Below are 22,878 nucleotides of genomic sequence, written 5' to 3'. Positions count from 1 at the left end.
TGTACACATTTTAGGAGAACAAAGGTTCATCTGCAATAAGAATGTTTGCTTTGCTTTTACAGTTTCCTCATTTGGCTGTTGACCTTTAAGCAAAAGCATCCGAGAAAAACCAACCCTGTTCGAAAACAAGACAACTTTCACTGTTGCCCACCTTTGTTTGTATTTAACACTCACTACAGCAAAGTCTCCTCGTGTGCCATGAAACAAGGCTGGAGAAAGATTTGATATTAAAAAGAAAGGACTAAAAACTTGTTGAAGAGGTAATTCAATTCATCGTTTTAAATAAACATGTTTGGTTTCATTAAAGGTGATCCTATTGGTATTTTCTTGGCTGTAGACATACGAAGTTTTGGTTCAGTTTTCTTCACAATCTTAAATTCTGGTAGTTAATAAAGTGTGCTACCCAGGTAACTCTTGTTTATATCAACTGAGCGTGTAATACAAAATAGGAAAATGAAGAATTCAATTATATCTTCTAGTCGCTGCAGACATAATGCTTTTATTCCAACAGCTTTACAAGGTAGTCAGTATTCCTTGAGCATATTCCCACTTACATGGGAGGGAAAGAGTTAGAGGGTGGGGATGCACCGCCACAGGTTAAAAAACTAGTTCTCAGGGCGGCGCCTGTGGCTCAAAGGCGTAGGGTGCCGGCCCCTTATGCTGGAGGTGGCGGGTTCAAACCCAGCCTCTGCCAAAAACTGCAAAAAAACCCGAAAGCAAAAACTAATTCTCAGACCTTAAGGATATCATTTACGTTTCAATGGTTTGGGCTCCCTTCTGTGTAAAAAGAGAGGGTAGACTTTAACTCTAAGATCTCAATTTTCACATTCTATAGACCTATGTTAAAGAAAAAAATGAGTGGTTTTATGTGGGTTACTGACAAGACAGTCATTTCTTTGAATAGCATCCTTCTCACCAGGCACCAAGCAAAACATACAGATTGACAGATAATGGTAACTGACATGCAAGAGTTCTGTCCATCTAAATCACCCAAGATATATTTTGTGTTTAGTGTTAGGCTCATTGTAGCACATTTTATGAAAGCTGTCTCAAGCTATAGTTCGGAAGAGTATGTAGCCCATTTTGCCAGGGTGGGGAGCCTGAAGGGACAAGAGTTCCAAAGAGGAACAGACTATGGGAGTTCCTAGTAGCTAATGTTTGTGGCCAACCTAGCTGATCATTTGAGAGCTTACTGGTTCAGTACACAGATAAAATCAAACAGAACAGTCACCTGAGTAAGAGACTAGCGTCAACTCCTTTTTCTTCTTTCCTTCAACTGTGGGGGTGGGAGATGATAGGTAAAAACTGAAAAAAGGAGTGGATCAGAACACTGGAGACCAAAGTGTAACAAAGGCAGCATTACTTGGACGCTTGGGTGCGGGTGGGCTAAGAGCTAAAGGATATGAGTGGGGTTTGGGGAGGGAGGCCAGCTTTATACAGGTGACCCAGGGGGAGCTGATTTTTATCAAGGACCACCAACCTATTATTCTCCTCAGGATGTCAAAGAGGTTATCTCATTTTGGGGACTCTCCTGGCAGGTCCTTCTCTCAGGTGGGTCTGTAACCGGGCTAGTCTATAATTGGGCTGGTGCAAAGACGAGCCTGTAGCATGTTGTTCTCTTATCTAAGTTATATCCACCTGTCACAGAGCCTCACATACTGGCTTTTCAAGATGGAGTTAGTTTGGCTAAACCAACAGAGGGACTGTTAGTGTCCCACTAGAACCATGTGTCATGGCTTGACTGGGTTCCACCCCCTGTGCTCCCGCATATACAGCACAATGGAAGAGCTTCCCATGGAAAGGACACGGAACGCCTGGTAGATGGACCCCAGGGCTTCTCTCTTCTGACATGCCCACTCACCCCTTGGGAAACCCTCAAAAGCTACTTAATGTTGCATTTTTGCAGAATTTTTGATAAAACAACAGAAACTGAACACCAAGTATACTGAGAAAGAATTTTGACCACTGAATCATTTTTAAAAACAAGAAAACGTTTATATTTCATTTAACATTTGACACAGAAAAGGCCACGAATAAACATGAAATCTTCAGAGCACTTGCATGTAGTTTTAGACCTCAGGTATGAGGTCTACTCGTATTGATGAATCCATAATGTCTTTTGTAATTTCTTTTTATTTTTTACAAATGATACCATGATAAAACTTGACAAAGTTACTCTGCGAAATAGTTTTCATTAACATTTTATAAGTTAGTAAAGTGTATACCGCAACAGACTTGCTGGGTAATGGGGGGATCTCATGATTTTAGTCTTACACAACTTTAAGCTGAGACTACACTCAGAAATAGATTTAGAAAATGGCATTACAAAAAATTGGGAGTGAGCAGTAAAAAATAAAAACAAGAACCCATGCAGGGCTGCTGTGCTGTAGGACGTCAGAGGTTTTCACTGCCATAAGTCTTCAGTGCGGCCAAACTTAAAAACCAGTCCTCTGTGAATAAAACAAGAAATAGTATGTGAATGCCTGAATTGGGGAAAAGAAAGAATATGTGAGATTTGGGGAATGGTGGGAAATAGGGAGCAACAAAGAATGAATTGATGAGTTATAGAAAAAAATTTGATACAGAATGTATCAAAACATTCTGAGGGACTGTGGGTCAGAACATGATCATTCTAAAGTAGTGAATTCTTCCATCATGCTCAACCGTGGGATTTGCTGCCATCTTCCCTACAACCTTAAATTGTAAGTACTGAAGACACGTGTAACTGACGTTTACAAAGCTAACCAATGTTTAGCATGTAACCACTGTATGTCTGATTTTATCAAATTCATTCAACAACTCTTTCTTTGCTTGTCCTGACGGGTTGGGTGATAAGGCTATAATAAATAACCCTTTTCCTCAAATTGCTGACATTCTCGATAACTCAATGTACTTTAAGTTTGGGGTGAGGGGTGAGGCATATAGAGCAAGTGTTAAGGGAGTGCAGAAACACAGAATCCATTCCGCCTGAAAGAGTTAGAAAAGGATTTATAGAGGTAGTAATATCTGAGATCAGTTTTGATGGATAGACAGGAGTTTGAATGGGAAACTGGGAGGAACAAGAACTACTGGGAAGATGAAGGAAGGTTTTTCAGAGAGTGGGAACAGTATGTCAAAGGGGAAAGATGCATAAAAAACCATGGGGCTTTAGGAAAAGCCCATAAGATGGGTTATGTCAAGAAATATGCCCTCCTAGAAATTACAGTCAAATTTAGGTGAGGGACTATCTATAGTTGTCCTGAAGGCTTCAACTTAAGAGAGAGGGCCATAATACACATAAAAAAGGTATCTGAGTTGTAGTACAACAGGGAAGAGTCCTTTACAGTTCAAGAGAGGAGGACAGGCAATGGATGTAGCCAGGCTTTGAGAAGCCAATTGTGCAGGGTGGCAATCACCCACAGGTGCCCCAGAGAGTTAAGAGCCTGCATGCTCTGTCCAGGGGCAGCGGCACTCAGTCCCAGGCAATGAATGAAATGGGGCCTTGCAGAGACATAGCCCCTCTTCAGCTCCAGTGGACTGTTGATGTGTGGAGCCTGAGGTTGTCAGATCCTTTGGTTTTGTCAAGAAAAGCCAAAATTCATATTTTTACGTCAAATCTCTTTTTAAATGTTGGCTTAATAAAATAGAAATTCTAGACAGGTTGGGTGGTGCCTATGGCTCAGTGGAGTAGAGGGCCGGCCCCATATGCCAGACATGGCGGGTTCAAACCCAGCCCCGGCCAAAAACTGCAAAAAAAAAAACTCAAACAAACAAACTAGATAGGCTAAATAAAACAGAACTGTGGGCACAGTTTCGGTGAATAGCCACTTGTTTTAATCTCTGTGAACAGTTCAGAGTTTTGAAAAATTTGAAGATGGGAAATGATAGATCAGTGCTTTGTTTTACAAGGAAAACTGATAGAGGATAACAGGATGAGGACTAGGAGCAGTGGGTGACGCCTATAATCCCAGCATTTTAGAAAGCTGAAGTAGGAGAATTGCTTGAGGGCAGGTATTTGAGACCAGCCTGGGCAACACAGTAAGACCCTGTCACCATCTCTATAAAAACAAACAAAAAAAGGGCGGCGCCTGTGGCTCAGTGAGTAGGGCACCGGCCCCATATACTGAGGGTGGTGGCTCAAACCCGGCTGGGCCAAATTGCAACAAAAAATAGCTGGGCGTTATGGCAGGTGCCTGTAGTCCCACCTACTTGGGAGGCTGAGGCAAGAGAATTGCCTAAGCCCAGGAGGTGGGGGTTGTGAGCTGTGTGATGCCACGGCACTCTACCGAGGGCGACAAAGTGAGACTTTGTCTCTACAAAAAAAAAAAAAAAAAAAAAAAAATTAGGTGGGCCTGGTGGTACGTTGTCTCTAGTCCCAGTTACTTAAGCGGCTGAGGTAGGAGAATTAATTGCTTGAGCCCAGACCTGGAGGCTGCAGGAAACTATGATCACACCACTGCATTCAAGCCAGGGTGATAAGGCAAGACCTTGTTTCAAAGAAAAAGATGAGACCTGAGGCAGAAGGAGGAACCAGTTAGGGATGAGAACTACTCAGGCAATGGATGATAACTAAACATGAAAAACAGAAATGGACAAAAAGAGGTTTCAGACCATTCACAGACAGATTCAACAGGGCTTAGTGTAGGGGTGAGTGTGAAGGAGAAACTGAAAACAGATACTTCAGTGACATACGCTGTTTTTTATTTTGTTGTCTGTTTTCCAATTACCAGTGCATACTCAAGTCCACAGTTAACATCATCAACTTAAAATGGTTTCATAAGGCCTTTATGAAGGTAAATGCTTCAGTGTTTTTTTTAAAATGAAAATAAAAGTGCATCCAAAAAGTAATCTGTACCCTCTCTTAGAAGTATATTAATTTCTCCTTATAAAGGATTTGATAAACCTCCAAATGGTGATTTGATCTCTGCTCTTCTAGTTAATGTCATACTTACAGCCGTAACAAAGACAAACTGAAGTTGGTTATTAGAAGCCTCTACTCTTCAGATAGCTTCATTAGAGAGGCATAGTAACTTCAGAACACTAGGCAGCAGATGTGAACTGTCATCTGAAGAGTTTCCTGGGCGAGAGCCAATCCCTCCCACACTGTCAGATGGTCTCCTTTGGTAGGACATCTGTCTATCCTGGTTTCTGAAATAGTAATTTCTAAGCTCTTGCTGAGTACTATTCTGTTATAAATCAGAACGGTAGGCAATCTGCTACAACTGTTCTGATAACAGTATCCATTAGTTAAATTTATTTTCTGTTTTTTGAGTCAACATAAGATTTTTTCAAGATCATTATTTTCATAAAACCTAAGTTGTTTTTAGATTCAATAGGTGTAACAATAACAAATGAGAATTTAACCAAACTTGTTGCAGATAAAAGCAGTTTATTATAACTAATGGAGTATAATGGCAAGTCAATGATGAGTTTCTAAGGTTTTGTGAAATGTGGTAACTACTGTATGTACTTATTTTTCTCTTTCTCATTGGGAGAGAGAGAAATCGTCCCACAGATTTTCCTCTCTCAATCCTCTATTCCTCTCTGCTGTGACATATTACCTTCTCTGCCAAAAGCAGCATCTCAAAGTGGAACTTAGTTTATCCCTTATCTTTGCCAGAGCAGGCAATAATTTGCCCTTTACTGGCCAGTTCTCAGTAAATCCTTTCCCCACCACTCCATCCTGAAGCTTCTCTTACCCCTGCCTCTGACCTGGTGACATTACTTTCCTTTGGCTGCACTTGTGGGGTATTGAACCCCTACAGCACCTCTAACCCTGTGCAAGTACTGGAGCTGAGAATGCCTGGTCCCTCTTTTTTAAAGATGCTCAAGCCTCAGCACTGCAACTTGAAAGCAAAAGAAATGTTAAATATCAATATTCTCCCTACGCATGCTACATTACCCTACAAAAGAACATATGCTCAAATTTTATATCCTAAGTTGGGGGAGGTTTACTCATTTTGTACTTTTTAAGTGCAGTCTTATTTTAAAAAGGGGGGCAGTGGGAGACAGCCAGGCACAGTGGCTTATGTCTGTAATCATAACTTTGAGAGGCCATGGCAAGAGAACTGCCTGAGGTCAAGACTTTAAGAGTCTGAGCAAGAGTGAAATCTCATTTCAAAAAATAGAAAAGAAAAGAAAAGAAAAACTAGCTGGGCCTGGTGGCCCAGGTCTGTAGTCCCAGCCACTGGGGAGACTGAGGCAGGAGGATTGTTTGAGGAGTTTGAGGCTGCAGTGAGATATGATAATGCCACTGTACTCCAGCCCTGGCAACAGAGCAAGTATTTGTCTCAAAAAAAGGCAGGTAAGGGAGCAAATAGAAGTTGGTATTTAGCAACTATTTGAAGACTTAGCAGAAGGAAAAAATGTCAATTGAATTCATCCCAAATTTCAACTTTCATCATCATAGTAGCTAGAACCTCAACTTTTCTTTTTTTTTTTTGAGTCAGCATTTACTCTGTGGCCCTGGGTACAGTCCTGTGGCACCATCATAGCTCACAGCAAGCTCAAACTCTTAGGCTCAAGTGATCCTCCTACCTCAGCCGCCCTAGTAGCTAGGATTATAGGTGGCCACCATAACACTCGATTAATTTTTCTATTTTTAGTAGAGACAAGGTCTCACTCTTGCTCAGGCTGGCCTTGAACTCCTAAGCTCAAGTGATGGTCCCACCTCTGCCTCCCAGAATGCTAGGATAACAGTTTAATAGGTGTGAGCCAGACCTGGCCTAGCCCTCAACTTTGTAGTTAATCTTGGAATAAATTTTGGCTGCATGGTCTCAAGTAAGTTACCTAACTTCTCCATTACTGTTTTCTCACATATAAAATGGGGATAATAATGGAGCCACCTTCAGAGAGTTGTTAGAGGGACTAAAACGTACCACGAAACACTAAGAATGATGCCTCATCGGCAGCAACTGCTCAATAAACTTTGGTCATTAGTTTCTGCACAAAGTCAATTACTTCACTTTTTCTTTTTTCTTTTTTAACCATTTGAGGTTTCTCCGCAAGTTTCAAGACACAAAGTATAACCCAAAGAGGCTGTACATCTTGCCACATCTAAGTTTACATTTTTCTTATTTCCAAACTTATGTTATAAAATTGCAAAAATGCTTGGTGATTGAATGGAACAGGTGTGAATAAACTGCTGACGATTAGAGAAGGGCAACTATTAGGATTTTAAGAGTGGGCTGGGTGCAGTGGCTCATGCCTGGAATCTAAGCACTTTGGGAGGCTGAGGTAGGAAGACTGCTTGAGACCAGGAGTTCAAGACTAACCTGAGCAGGAGTGAGACCCTGTCTCAACAAAAAATAGAAAAATGATCCAGGTACGGTGCCACACATCTGTAGTCCCCGCTACCCCAGAAACTGAGGTAGGAGGATCCCTTAAGCCCGGGAGTTTAAGGTTGCAGTGAGCTATGATGAGGCTACAGCTTGGGAGACAGAGAGACCATCTTAAAAAAAAAAAGAAAGAAAGAAAAGAAAAAGAAAAAAGCATAATTCAAGTAGATACAGGGCTTTTTGTTTCTTTTTTGGAAGTAAGTGGGCAGGGATAGTGAAGGAGAAGTCCTATAATATATAGCAGTTTGCATTAGGAACTTCTCTGAAAAATCTGATGAAAGTCACAGCCTATCTCTTCCCAGAAATAAGCAGAAACACCTATTTCTTGTGCATGAAAATGTCTGGTGATTCCTCATCTTCAGAAGCCTACCTACAGAAGGTTAGGAACTCCTGATGCAAAAGACAGAGAGTTATTTTGTGGGGTTTTTTTCCTTTCCTTTTTTTTTTTTTTTCTTTCCCAGTTGGGGAATAGCAGGTATAGAAGGAAGGGGAAAGCCTACATTTCTAGGAAAGAATGAACATCAGAAAAGATAATTAGGGAAAGGATTGTGGCTTTTAGGGAGTTTAGTAATCTTTTCATTTGTAATGGCATCAGCAGGTTAAAAAATGTTAGGGCTTTTCCTCCACCTTTAATCTCAGTCAGCAATTCTAATGGCACCAAAGATAGAAGAACTATAAAATATGCCAGAAACCAAAATTTAAGGAGAAATGGCTTTAGGCAGGCTTTCATTAAAAGAACTGTTAGAGATCTAGATTTAAAATAAACATTGTCAGTGTTATGTAACTAAATCTACATGAATCATAGTTACTCATTAAAGGGGGCACGGTAGCAATCTTAAAAATTAATGTGTGCTCCTAAGGTTGGCGGCAAACCAATCCATGTATCAAAAATATCCTTCTCAACCTCATTATCCATATTTTATGAAAATAACATGGAGGAGGAGCTTTGGACGGGGGTAAATTAAGCAACTAAATATAGTAAGCGACATAAAAGAAGCCATCATTTAAAAAAAAAGGATATGATGAATAATGCAAAACATACTTACCCAAAAAAGATGAAGGCATTCTGGAAAAATACAGCGATTCCTGGGTACACTATGGGTTTTTCTGTAAATAATTATAACATTGAGAAGTTTATTATCTCAAACATTTAGTTTCAGATATACTGGCAATATCAATTTTCCTGCCTAGCATAATTGATTTTTCTGGTAATTATGGTTGGTTTTGAGTACTAAATGCCATAACACATATGCCAGAGCCTAGCACTGCTTTAGCAAATGATAGCGTCTTTCATTCTTTTTACAAATATTAACTGAGGGCATGCCATGTGCTGGTTCTGTCTAATATGCTGAGGATACAGCAGTAAACAAAACAGGCAAATTTTTTTGCTCTCATAGAGATGGACAATATGTCAAATTGACAAGAGAAAATAAAGCAGGAAAGGTATAAGAAGTGTAGTGAATGATGACATTTGGCACAGGTGGCCAGGAGACATCAAGAGAAGTGGGCAGTGGAGTAAGGAGGTAAAGCAGGAGCTACACAGAAGCAGCACAGCAAGGGAAGAGCCTGGTGTATTAGAGGAAGGGTCTATAGGCAAAGACAGAAAGCAGGAGACAGATCAAAGAAGAGGAGCGGTGAAGACCCTACAGCAAGTCCAAGTGAGCACTCTGATTTTTGAATGAGATGAGAAGCTATAGGAGGGTTTTGAGCAGGAAAGTGACATGAGTTGACATATTCTAATGGGATCCCTTTGGCTGCTGTGCTGAGAGGAGATTTTAGGTGACAAGAGAAGGAACAGAGAAATCACCTAGGCAGCCCTTCCAGGAAATCAGCCAAGAAACTGTGATGGATTGAACAAGGATGGGAACAATGGAGATAGTAAAAAGCGCTGAGGTTGGGGATATATTTTACAGCACAGTCAACAGGATCTAGGGATGGATTAGATGTGGGTGTGAGGGAAGGGAAGTGTCATCTTTGACAAGCCTTAACCACCCAGGGCTTTTGGCCTACATACCTGGAAGGACAGAGTAACCATTAACCAGAATGGGAAAGACTGCCAGAGGAACATTTTGTTCTGATTGTCTCTAGAATTGAAGGTGAAGTTCTCATAAATGTCTCCTATTGGAGCTGTCAATGATTGCTCATTAAGCAACAAACTGGGGCCAGATGAACAGACCAACTGTCAACTTTTTTCATCTTAGAATAGCTTTAAGTTAATCTGCTTAACATAACATGATTTCTATAAGCCTTCACTATCAATCTACATTAAATAATACCACTAGAATGGCTCATAAAAATGTTATAAAGGAAACTTCATAAAATTACAGATCTGTTTTTAACAATTCTCAAAGCATAACCTCTCTCCAGGAGCCTTCAGCAAAGTAACAAAAGGTCTCTGTATTAACAGTTGTATCTGGAAAAGAATTATTGGTAACTTTATTTTCTTCTTTGAATTCTTTTGTATTGCCAGTTCTCTTATAATGAATAAGTATTATGCAATTCACATGATACAAAAATAATTTTTCTCTTTTTAAATATGTTGACAAAGATTTTGTAGCAGCAAGAGTATGGCATGATATCATGTTAAATGCAAAAAGCAGAGACCAAAATTATATTTATATTATAACTATATGAAAAACATAAGAAACCAAAAGGAAATATACCAAGATAGTTAATAGTGGTAAGATTATTGTTTGTTTTTCTTTTCTTTCTCTTCTACATTTTAAGTAACATGTTTTATTTTTTTTTTCTTTTATAGAGACAGGGTCTTACTTTGTCACCCTGGGTAGAGTGCCGTGGCATCACAGTTCACAGCAACCTCCAGCTCTTGGGCTTAGGCGATTCTCTTGCCTTAGCTTTCCCAGTAGATGGGACTACAGGTGGCCACCACAACACTCGGCTATTTTTTTGTTGTTGCAGTTTGGTGAGGGCCAAGTTTGAACCTGCCACCCTCAGTATATGGGATGAGCGTCCTACTCACTGAGCCACAGGTGCCACCCAGTATCATGGTTTTAATAATAAATTATCTAAACAAAAGAAAAATTTTGAAAATGCCTATCATTCTTATCTATAAGATTTAAACAATTTTAATAGCAATTTAGAAAAGTCATGATTTTACTCCAAAAGTGAATTTTATCCCAAGAAGTAGTATTAAAATAGGAGCTAAATGAGATCTACCTTGATCCAGTTTTTGCAAAACATTAATATTACATTTTTACTATGACAGGCATAGGCGATTTTATCGGGAACATTAAATGAATTTCATATTTTTCTGAGGTCCTTTAAGGTGAACTTCAGCCAGGAATCTAACCTTTACCTGGGCTTGTCTTAAACTGGCCTCATATAGCAGATGTGTATTATATGTAAACTTAACTTTTCTAGGTAAATGGAGAGGACATCACAGAATCAGGGAGGTTTAAATGAATAAATTTCAATTCTGGGATGTTAGAGCTTTGCATGAATATTATTCTGGCAGTCAAAACTTACTACTAGCTAAAGAACATATATATTCTGCTTCTGAGAGTTTTGGAAGCCAAAGAAAAATAGGGTTTGGAGTTGTGTCTGATCCCTTCCAGGTTCCAGATTAGTAGGATAAATACTGAAGAAATGAATACTCTAAACATACAAAACAAACAAAACCAAACACAGATGGAGAAGGGGAGTCCCTAGGTATCAACGCACTGCTAGTAGTTGGCCCTACCATGTGAGAAAAACTTTACTCTAAAATAACCAATCGTTATGCAAAATTCCAGTATTCCATTGAAGTAAATTATAACTTGTGTTTTCTCTTACCTTTAGCCACATAACCTCCGAAGAGAATCCACATAGAGGCAATCAGAGATCCGAAGGCCAACATGAAACCAATGAACAGCCAAATGCGAGCACCTTAAAAGAAGTAACATTTTACAGAATTGTTTTTCACATGGCCAGTCAGGACCTTTCAAAAAGAAAACAAAAGTCCAAACAAAAAAAACCAAAAAAATACACAGTTGCCATTAAAGTCTACAATGAGAACAGTGGAAGTGTGTTAAGTGCCCTTCATCAGTGCAGATACCGGCCTTTTTCTTCTGGGTTAGTCTACATATTCCTTTTTTAAAAAATTATTATTTATTGGTCTGGATAGTCTAAGTGCATATATTCACTTTCCCTAACTGTCTACACTGAGAAAAACTTTACTCAATCTTCCTATAAAACAACTCATAAAATGTTTCTCCATGTTTAGAGGCTCATTCTCCAGATTCAGAGGTAGCCCCCGAAATGCATCCACATTTTAGGAAAGGAAAAAACGGTATGAAAATTGTAATTCTCAATATATGCCAATAACAAAAGATGAATATAAATCATGTTTGTTTGAGTACAAGGTAATTGTAGAAGTCAAGTGTGACTTGAGTATTACAAGTTTTTTTTTTTTTCTTTTTTTTGATGCAGAGTTTCACTATGTTACCCTTGGTAGAGTGGCATCACAGCTCACAGCAACCTCAAACTCTTGGGCTCTAGCGATTCTCTTACCTCAGCCTCCCAAGTAGATGGGACTAGAGATTCCCTCTACAATGCCTGGCTATTTTGGGTTGCAGTTGTCATTGTTGCTTAGCAGGCCTGGGCTGGGCTCAGACCCATCAGCATCGGTATATGTGGCCAGCCCTATACTCACTGAGCTATGGGCGCTGAGCCAGAATTTTAATACAATTTTTTTCCTTTCTTAAAATGTGTAAACAATTTTTTTTGGCACACTCTGTATTTTTATAAATTGTCCTACAAAATTTAAAGTCCTCCAAGAGTACACTTTCAAACAACACATATATACTTAAAAAAATTCATATTCAGTGACATATTAATCTCAAACCTACCATATTTCACTTTCAGGGAGGTCAGGAAGCAAAGAAAATTCAAATTTACTGCACTGACACTTAGGTAAGTGGCATTAAAATTATTTTAACATGGTTGGGTGCCATGGCTCATGCCTATAATCCTAGCACTGTGGAAGGCCAAGGCGAGTGAATTGCTTGAGCTCAGGAGTTTGAGACCAGTCTGAGCAAGAGTGAGACCCTGTCTCTACTAAAAAGAGAAAAACTAGTTTGGTGAGGTGGCATGTCTATAGTCCTGGCTACTCAGGAGGCTGAGGCAAGAAGATAGCTTGAGCCCAGGAATTTGAGGTTGCTGTGAGCTTCAAGGCCACAGCACTCTAGTTTGGGACAACAGAGTGAGACTGTCTCAAAAACAAAAATAATTACGTTAACACAGGAGGACAACCAACTTTTAAATCATGTCAATATTATATACTCATGAAGATTTGCTATAAGTAATAAATGGAGTCATTAGACTACCTAAAATGAATTCTGGGATAGGGTCGCTTTAATTAGCACAAATAACATTTTTTTTTTTTTTTTTGGAAAAAGAGTCTCATTCAGTTGCCCTGGGTAGAACGCTGTGGCATCATAGCTCACAGCAACCTCAAACTTTTGGCCTCAAGCAATCCTCTTATCTCAGCCTCCCAAGTAGCTAGGACAAGAGGTGCCCACCACAACACCCAGCTAATTTTTTTTTCTATTTTTAGTAAAGATAGGGTCTCACTTTGCTCAGGCTGGAGTACAAATACATTCTAATAAAAACACTACTTAACTCAATAAAGCAGAGCAAATACAATGTTATATCCATTAATTTCTGAGTTCACACCCAAAACATAATACAATAGCTCCAAAATAATAATCTGTCACATTAAAACAAATATATCTGGCTCTAGACCCCAAAGTTGTGCTAGCTAACAAAATTTTATTTAGAGACATGACAGCCATATTCTAATCCTAGCTCTAGCTATTATTACTTTACTCTAATGACACGAACTACTAACATCCTTTCTTTCAGAGTTTACAAGGCTATAATGATCTTTCTGGTTTCATGAAAAAAAAAAGTCACTTGTAATTTGCCAAGAGCCAGGTTTATACTTCTCAAGCGTCGTACCGCATGAGGTGAGAATGTGATATTTAAGTCTATCATTTAAATTGCTTAATAAGGCTTGGCGCCTGTGGCTCAAGTGGCTAAGGCACCAACCACATACACCTAAGGTGGTAGGTTCAAATCCAGCCCGGGCCCACAAAACAATAACGACTGCAACCAAAAAACAGCTGGGCGTTGTGGCGGGTGCCTGTGGTCCCAGCTACTTGGGAGGCTGAAGCAGGAGACTCGCTTGAGCCCAGGAGTTAGAGATTGCTGTGAGGTGTGATGCCACAGCACTCTACCCAGTAGGACAGCTTGAGGCTCTGTCTCAATAAATAAATAAATAAATAAATAGCTTAATAAATAACTGTCTCTTAGGCAGAGCCTGTGGCTCAGTGGGTAGGGGGCTGGCCCCATATACCGAAGGTGGCAGGTTCAAGCCTAGCCCCTACCAAACTGCAACAAAAAAATAGCCGGGCATTGTGGCAGGTGCCTGTAGTCCCAGCTACCCGGGAGGCTGAGGCAAGAGAATCGCCTAAGCCCAGGAGTTGGAGGTTGCTGTGAGCTGTGTGATGTATGGCACTCTACCAAGGGCAATAAAGTGAGACTTTGTCTCTACAAAAAATAATATAAAAAAAAATAAATAAATATCTGTCTCCTCAAATCTCTTGCATAAACTGGACTCTGCAGGAAGTTGGGCTACATACCCTGTATTCTGCCTACCTCAGCCACAGAGTCCCAGGGTAAGAGTCCTCAGTAGAGAAAGACAGGGCTAGGTGAGCCTCAAAACCAACTCTAGGATTCTAATCACTTTTTTTTGGAGACAGAGTCTCTCTTTGTCACCCTTGGTACAGTGCCATGGTGTCACAGCTCACAGCAACCTCCAACTCTTAGGCTCAAGTGATTCTTTTGCCTCAGCCTCCTGAGTAGCTGGGACTATAGGTGCCCACCACAATGCCCAGCTATTTTTTTTTTTAAGAGATGAGGTCTCGCACATTAGCTCAGGTGATCAGCCCACCTCAGCCTCCCAGAGTACTGGGATTACAGGCATGAGCCATTGCACCCAGCCTCTAATCACTTTTGCAAGATGAAAAGAGTGTTAGAGATTGGTAGCACAACCATGTGAATGTACTTAATACCAAAATGTACATGTGAAGTGGTTAAGAGATTTAACAGTTAAGAATTTTGGGTATGGTGGCTCATACCTATAATTCTACCACTGTGGGACTCTGCAGCAGGAGGACCACTTGTCAAGACGAACCTGAGTAACAGGAAGACCCTATCTCTACTAAAAATAGAAAAACTAGCTGGGGCTTGGCGCCTGTAGCTCAACAGCTAGGATGCTAGCCACATACACCAGAGCTGCTGGGTTCGAATCCAGCCCACGCCTGCCAAACAACAATGACAACTACAACCAAAAAGTAGCCGGGCATGCTACTGTAGTCCCAGCTACTTGGGAGGCTGAGGCAAGAGAATCGCTTAAGCCCAAAAGTTTGAGGTTGCTGTTAGTTGTAATGCCATGGCACTCTACCGAGGGCAGCAGCTTGAGACTCTGTCTCAAAGAAAAAAAAAAGAAAAGAAAAGAAAAACTAGCTGGGTATAGTGGTACACACCTATAGTCCCAGCTACTTAAAAGACTCAAGAGCATTGCTTGAGCCTAGTATTTGAGGTTGCTGTGAGCTATCATGACACTACTGCCCTCTAGCCTGGGCAACAGAGTGAGACTATCAAAAAAAAAAAAAAATTACATGTTATTTTACCACAATTAAAAAAAAAAATAGGCTTGGCACCTGTGGCTCAAGCAGCTAAGGCGCCAGCCACATACACCTAAGGTGGCGGGTTCGAATCCCCAGCCCCGGCCGCCAAACAACAATGATGGCTGCAACCAAAAAATGGCCAGGCGTTGTGGCGGGCGCCTGTGGTCCCAGCTACTTGGGAGGCTGAGGCAGGAGACTCGCTTGAGCCCAGGAGTTGGAGGTTGCTGTGAGCGTGATGCCATGGCACTCTACCCAGGGGGACAGCTTGAGGCTCTGTCTCAAAAAAATAAATAAATAAATAACAGTTCTATGATTATAAACTACTTCAAAATGCTAATTCAACCAAATAAGCTTGGAAAGAAATTGAAGGAAATAATTTTTATAATATAGTTTAAAATACTATAAATTCTATTTTGCACATTATTATATACTGTTCTCTACTGTGTCTTGTATACATTTTTAGCTACATATTCTTGCATAGGATTATATACCTAAACCTGTGTATTCTGTACTATAAAGCTAACTCTGACCAAATATCAATTTATACTAGGCCTTGGAACCTATAACTTCTCTAAACACAAGTTCATTCTTTCCCTCATCTGAAAAATTTACACATGTGCACTCCCATATGTAATCCTCAATTTAAGGATGTAAACATGTATAGTAAGATGCTGTTGGCACCTATTTACCTGTTTGACCCAGACAACCTTCACTGTAACTATCACCTCGGACTTGTCCATTCGATACTGCATTAATCCTGTATGAATAAAATAAAGCCAAGAAATCAGGGTCTCGGACTCCAAGATGAAACTATCCATGACATCAAGTCACCAGAAACAATAAGCTAGAATTCCTCAAATTTAAGGTTAGGCCTCATGAGTCTTGAGTAAGGGGTTCGTATTACCTTAAGTGAGTCTCTTCACCACATATTCTAAACCAGGGTAATGGGCCTCACACTAAGAGAAAACAGCATCACCTGGTTAACTTGTTTGAACAGAAAATTCTCTAATCTCATCCTAAACCTACCAAAGCAGAAACTCTGGGCAAGGGGCCCAGAAATCTGAGGGTTTTTTTTTTGTTTGTTTTGTTTTCTTCTGTGGGAAAGGTCTTTATTGGTAGGGGAGGGAGGCTGCAGAGCAGCACCGAGGAGGAGAGAAGAAAGGGGAGATAAGGAGAGAGTGGGGAAAAGGAGAGAGAGAGTAGAGAAGAGAGAGGGGGAAGACAGGAGAGAGAGAGAAGGCAGGCAGAAGGAGGTGAGAGAGAGAGCCAGAAATCTGAGTTTTAACAAGTCTTTCAAGTGACCTTGATGCTTATTAAAATCTGAGGAGGAAATTTTCAAAATTTTATCTTGCTAAGATTAGAACAGGTAAAAAGCTATTTTAGCTGGGTTCTATCTGGTTTTCTATTAGTACATATGAGACATACTCAACACATAATCACATGTTGCAATGGCAGACAGAGAAAATGGGTCTCAGAAAAATCCTAAAATTACCTAAAATTGGCTTTGGAATGAATTTTTTTATAATAATTTTGCACTAATGTCCAAAGTTTGTACAAATAATATGTCAACTAAAATAAATTTTTGCTCTGATGATGTTATCAAAGAGAAATTCAGGTTGCAAAATCTTATTATTTCAATTCCTGATATATGCTGTAAATTGAAGAAGTCTTTCACTGATTTTCAGAGTGCCACACTAAATCGAGATAGCCCCTAGCAGGGGTCAGTGCTATATACCTACAGTCCCAGCTACTTGGAAGGCTGATGTGGGAGGACTGCTTGAGCCCAGGAGAGTTTAAGTCCAGCCTGAACAACATAGGGAGACCCTGTCTCTAATAAATAAATAAATAAGATTTAAATTGAGATTGCTTTAAATCTAAATTGCTTTCTTCAGGATTACTCTATGAAACATTTTAAATGTCATAAGAAAATGCTCCCTACTATATCAAGTTACAGCTACAAAACATACTATAAATCTCATGCTATATACCCATTTAGGTGTGCGTGCATGTGTCTACCACTAGAATATGAGTTTCATGAGGACAGGGGCCATTGTTTTCCATTTTTATTCTATACAAGATTTGGCACATAGCACATGCTCTATAAATGTGTTGAATATATGAGCTCTAATACTTTTTTCCACAATAATATGATATCTTCATTTACTCATGTAAATCTAAGTTTAAGAATGATCGAAATACTCAATTATTTTCGGTAATCTCTATATGGTGTTAAATTTTTTTGTACATAAAGTAAATATATTTTACACCAGCAGCCCTCAATCAATTTTATAGTCAGATGCCATGCTACTATTGCCACTATTAGGTATATTTTGGATTGAACAATCTCTATTTGTTCTCTGATGTTACTATTTTCATATATGTTCTCAAAGTTACAGAAAATTTACAGTATATAGTTGGAACAATATTTTTTCTTGAAACACTTGAAATTTGTCAGCATAAGGCCCTATAACCCATGTGCTAACCATGATCTTTGTTTTGGGGATGTAGATCTTGGGACCTCTTGGTGGACAGAGCTGCTGCCATCACTGCTTCCCCCACCCCCTGGCCTGTTGGACAGCCTCACACTGCTCAGATTCCAACAGCACACTAAGAGCTGCCTCTTTCCCACCCCCCACTCCCTGCTGCACAATTCCCTCGTCACCCTGCTCAGGATCTGATGGCCTGTGCTGAGCTACCCTTCTATGCATACTTCCCACCCTGCTTAACCAGTGGCAGCTGATTGGGGCCACCACACTCTGCCCTTCTGCTGAGGGTGCCTGTCATCCCTCACCCCACCTAATTGCTTGTAGACTGGATTTTTCAGGAAGAGCAGAGGAAGAAGAGTTGAATGCTACTTTAAAAATACACATAGAGAAAGAGAGAACCAAAGAAAGATAGTACGTGTGCCAAAATGTCATAGTATGGTGAGATTATAGGTAACAACCTCTTCTTTTTACTTATTGGCATATCCTAATTTAAAAAATTAAGAAATACAAAGCACTTTATTATCATCTTACAGCCACAAATACATAGAATTAGTGATAACTTTATAATAAAAGAAAAAATAAAAGGTATTAATGAAAGAGTAGCTTCTCTCTGACTCCTATCCATTTGAATTATAATCAACAGTTTTAGTTTAAAAGGTCTTCTGTGTTACAGGCTGATATTCTCTGGCACTATAATGAAAAGATGTAAGTTGAAGCCAAATAGATAATAAATGTTAATAAAAGCCTCAGAGTCAGATTTGCTATGATGTATAGCAGAAACCCAATAGAATACAAGTTTTGCAGAAAACATTTTTGAATAGTACATTTGATCTGACACGTAGCTACATCTCCCTTCACATGCTCAGAGCTGCTCCTGCTTCAAAGATGAACAATTTTTTTTTTTTTAAGATATGAGGACAAAAGCAGGGCAAAATGAATAAGTAATGTCCCCAAAATAAAACTTTTACATCTGAACCAATGTTAAAATTTATACATGTGTCAGCTTTCTAAAAGGATTTTAACAGTATAATTATTTCAATAAAATAAACTGCAACAAAATGGAAAGAACTAGAAAGAGCTGCTTATTGGCTGAACTTCAAAGGAAAAGACTTTATAGCCCTTTGTTGTCAGTGGCAACTGAAGTCAGATATTTCCTTCTGCAAATGAACACCTGCAGTTCACCCCAGTCACAGTCACACTGGCCTCTCTGAGTCACTTGCTTTTGCCTGAAAATACAAGCTATTTTGTTTATACTTAGGTAAGGACAGCAGAAGTTTTAAATGTATGTAATTTTGAACCTGAATTAAGTGAAAGCCTGGAAGAAATGAACTAAAATTCAAGTTACACGTCTACAGAAAGCTAATCGCCAGTGGCAGAAGTCAGGGACAGTAGCTATGTATGGTTACAGCCACAGAGGTGTCCTTCTGACAGAAACCAGAGACACTACAGACTAGGAATGGGAGGGCTGCAAATGAGAAATGGGGCTGAAACATAGGAATTAGCAAAAGGTCTGAATGTAGAAGAATAAATTCCTTCCTCATTTCTCCTATCCTCCGGGGATCTGCTAACTGGTCCAAGATCAGATAGTTAAGGGTTTTAGATACGTGGGCCCACACGCTCTCTCACATCACCACAAATACGAAGCCATAGACAATAAGTAATGACTGGGTAGGGCTGTGTTCTACTAAGACCCGATTACAAAATAGCCTGCCACTCCCTCTGACCTAAAGCACACCTGGAAACTGTTTATCCTTTTCAGGCAGGGGGAAAAGGGATTGTTTCCCTAAGCAATTGGAAAAAAAAAAAAAAAACAAAAACAAACTATCTGAGAATTACAGTAGCTAGTGAGAGTACTGATGTCCAGGGTAAAGTCTTCTAAATCCTGGCATTTGGGGGGCCTGGAGCCTGAAGATTAGCTCTCTGCTCACTTATCCCACATTGGAGGTCCAACCCAGGACTGGAACTTTCCTTCAGCTTCTCACTGACTCCTTAAATATGAATCGACAGCCAAAGATCACCAGACATCTGAGAAAAGGCCTGCAGCATATTCAAGAAAAATCCAGAGAAATAGACAGTTGCTAACGGAAGCACTTATATTAAGGAAACAAAAAGGCACTTGAAACAAGAAAAAGTCCTTGGAAGATAAAATATGAGAGCCGAAATGGAAATATTTAATAGATTGGAAGATAATGTTGCAGTGATCTCCCGGAATATGGGACAAAAAGACAAAGGGACGGGAATTCTGAGACAGCACATCAAAGACATAGAGGATCAATCTAAGAAATGTAATACCCAATAGGAGTGACGGAAAGAAAATACAGAGTATTTTTATCAAAGCTATAATCCAAGAAAATCCCCCAGAGCAAAGTTAATACATAAATCTTTGCAATGAGCACAGCAAGGAATACAAATCAGATTAGCATCAGATGATCATCAACAACGCTGGATGCCAAAAAACAAAGTTTTGAAGTAAAAGGACATTTAATCTAGAATTCTACATCCAACCAATCTATGAATCAAGCATGAGGAGAGAACAGAGGCATTTTCAGATAAACAAGGGTAAGAGAGCTTACCTTCCTACACTATTTCTTAGAGTCAAAGACCCTCTAAGATGGGTCCATTAAAATGGGTATGAAAGATTAAAAAAGAAAAACAAATAAAAAAATAGTAGATCCAAGGCTGATAAATAGAGAAAGAAATTCCTATGGTGGCAATTTTGTATTAGGCTTACACAATAATCAATTCATACTGAAACAGATGAAGGCTTCTGGGACAAAGGTATCCAGAACAAAATAATAGGTTATAATATAGTGAAAAAAGAGTAATTGAAAGTTTGAGAAAAATTAAAAGATTGATAACGGTAGAAAATGCAGGAAAAGATGAAAAAAGGCAACTAGAAACTCCAGGAAAACCAACTAACTGAACCAGACGGTTACTGTCCACATAGTAACCATCTAGTATGGCAGATATGAGTTGGAGCCTAAAGAAAACATTTGTTCTTTCTAACAACAACAACAGGCAGCCAGAAACAACAGGAAAAACAAGTATAAGAAAGGCACAGAGCAAGGAGGAAACAAACTAAAATACAGTATGAATTTGAGAAACTGGCCGAGTACAAGAAGAATATTTTCAAAATATATTTGAAAAATTGGAGAAGTATGGGGTCATGGTATTGAAACTGTTAGAACACACTACTGGGCTTTACAGTAAATTTTGTTCACTGGTTTTAAAATTTTTTTCAAGGAATACTACTAAAATCTAAGTCAGGTCATTTCATTCCTCTGCTCAAAACCCTCCAATGGCTTCCATTACATTCACAATGAAAGCTTACAGAGCTTTACTAGGCCCTATACCATCTGCCCCTCCCCACCACCTCTCTGACCTCATCAAGTCCTCTTTCTCTCGATTACACTACTCCAGTCATACTGGTCTTCTTGCCAGACAGCCTTTGTACTTGCTGTTCCATCTGCCTGGAATGGTCCTCTCTTATATATGCCACGGTCAGGTCCTTCATTTTCCTCAAGTCTTTATTCAAAATCACATTCTCAGCAGGACCTTCTTTGACTCTACTCAACATTTCTATACCTCCTGCCGACATCTCCTATCTCCTTTCTCTATTTTTTTCCCTTGCACTTATTATCTAACATGGTATATACTTTACTTCTCTTCCTCCTTCATTAGGGTGTAAACTCCAAAAAGGCAAGGATTTTTTCCCCAATTTTTTTCACTACCGTCTCTCTTATACCTAGAGAACAGCCTGGAATATAAAAGCTTAATAGATTTGTTGGAAAACATGAATAATCCTTTAGAAAGAGTATACAGTTTCTGACCTAAATGTAAAGTTACAAATGCGGGCAGTACAGAAATAAAAAGAGAAACTGGGGGATAGAAGTAGCAGAGGTGGAGAGAGGAAGAGAAGACTGTTGCTTTTCTATGTAAGTTCTTCTCTACTATTTGACTTTTAAATCATGTCCAATACGTTAATTTGATAACGTTTAAAAAACAATTTCAATCTATGCAACTATACATAAAACATTTGCTCTTGTGGCAGTAGTGCCAATAACAATGACACTTACATTAGGAAGGCTATGGTTGCTATAACACCACAGGCATGGTATGAGTGGTTGAACTCTTCCATAGTGGGATAAATAACAGCTGCATCTATGATAATCCACCAGCCTGTAAAAAACTAAGACAAACAAAGGTGATACCAATGAGAAATTATACCAATTTCATGTTTTACTGCATAAAAGAAAGCAAGGTATCTAAATGAAGAGAGCTCATCTAATAAATTGCAAAATTTTCTCAATTGTTTCAGCAGTTTCTTGCATATAATTTGCACATGGCTGATTAAATATTAGGTACTCTTAAATTTGACAGCAATAATAATGAACTTTTTCTATGCCTACATCAATCATTCTTTTCTATTGTCCTACAAAACCTACATTCTAACTTGGTGAACTAGAAACAAGTACAGTATCTCATGGCAGGAAGAAGAAAAAAAGTGATTTACATACAAATTCAGGGAGAACCCAGATCCCCTCAAACTTGTCCTTGGACTTTGAAAGGTCCTTGGAACCCACATTTAACAACCCTAAGCAAAGACTAATTGAAAAAAAAGTGACTTAGATTCCACTGACAGAAGTAGCATCCTGCTGCTGATATAAGCCTCCAGAAAGATATTAAAATTTCAAGTTAATATGGGAAAAAAATTATTGTTGATAAAATGTTAGGTATCACCTTGGTGTTACAGAATATTAGCTCTGCAGTTCTGCTTTTGATGAATTACAGGGCAGTCTGTAGATGGTTTCAAGTATAATTTTAAATTCAATTTAAACAGCAGATTATAGTTTATCTAATTGCATTTGATTCTGGATATCATCAAAGGCAAATATGTAACAAAAAACCTGGCAACCACACAAATATTTTTTATCATGTGAGCAAATATTTACAATAAAATGGTATTAACCAAATTTTGACAAGCAGCTTAGAAGGCTTTGAAAGTAACTCCTTTTTCTATTCCTACACCAGAACCTGATCCAGTTAGCTCTGGAAACTGCCACCCTCTAGCAATTATTTAAAAACTATTTTAGGCTAATCAAATTATTTTTATTAGGTTTTAGACAGCCCCATACTCTATTAATGACATTTTTACTGGCTAGCATGAGTACTCATTCATTTTTTTGTCCTCAGTGTATTCAAGATATTTTCTTCATAGAAATTTTAATCTTTAAAACTTAAAGATTAAAAATAATTTATAAAAGTAGAATAGCATTTCTACACTAGTATTAAATATTGCCATTACTTTGGAAAAAATACAGGCTAATTATTTTTCAGAGATAATAAATGTCAGAGATGAGGTGAAGATGAGACACATAGAATTTC

General features: G+C 39.0%; 2 protein-coding genes across 3 annotated transcripts in view; one reads left to right on the top strand and one right to left on the bottom strand.

Moving 5' to 3' along the window:
- Window positions 1-234, top strand: part of RHCE (Rh blood group CcEe antigens) — a 43,434-nt gene extending 43,200 nt beyond the window's left edge. Inside the window, exon 8 of one of the 2 annotated variants that reach the window (XM_023519103.1) lies at window positions 63-234. In XM_023519103.1, the coding sequence (XP_023374871.1) occupies window positions 63-225 (163 nt within the window). In that variant the 3' untranslated portion in view covers window positions 226-234. The remainder of the gene's footprint in view (window positions 1-62) is intronic. The other variant, XM_003799844.3, reaches the window with a different exon arrangement.
- Window positions 235-1,973: 1,739 nt separating this feature from the next.
- TMEM50A (transmembrane protein 50A) overlaps window positions 1,974-22,878 on the bottom strand; it is a 21,821-nt gene continuing 916 nt past the window's right edge. Inside the window, exons 2-6 of the mRNA XM_003799773.3 lie at window positions 21,570-21,682; window positions 15,697-15,764; window positions 11,109-11,201; window positions 8,363-8,423; window positions 1,974-2,450 (exon numbers count right to left, since the gene is read on the bottom strand). Coding sequence (XP_003799821.1) covers window positions 2,405-2,450; window positions 8,363-8,423; window positions 11,109-11,201; window positions 15,697-15,764; window positions 21,570-21,682 — 381 coding nt within the window. The 3' untranslated portion in view covers window positions 1,974-2,404. The remainder of the gene's footprint in view (window positions 2,451-8,362; window positions 8,424-11,108; window positions 11,202-15,696; window positions 15,765-21,569; window positions 21,683-22,878) is intronic.

The sequence above is a fragment of the Otolemur garnettii genome, unplaced genomic scaffold (genome assembly GCF_000181295.1).
Source record: "Otolemur garnettii isolate 467f Iridium unplaced genomic scaffold, OtoGar3 scaffold00156, whole genome shotgun sequence".
NCBI classification, from domain to species: domain Eukaryota; kingdom Metazoa; phylum Chordata; class Mammalia; order Primates; family Galagidae; genus Otolemur; species Otolemur garnettii.
Note: the sequence above shows the minus strand (reverse complement) of the source record. Positions and strands in the feature narration are given on the sequence as shown.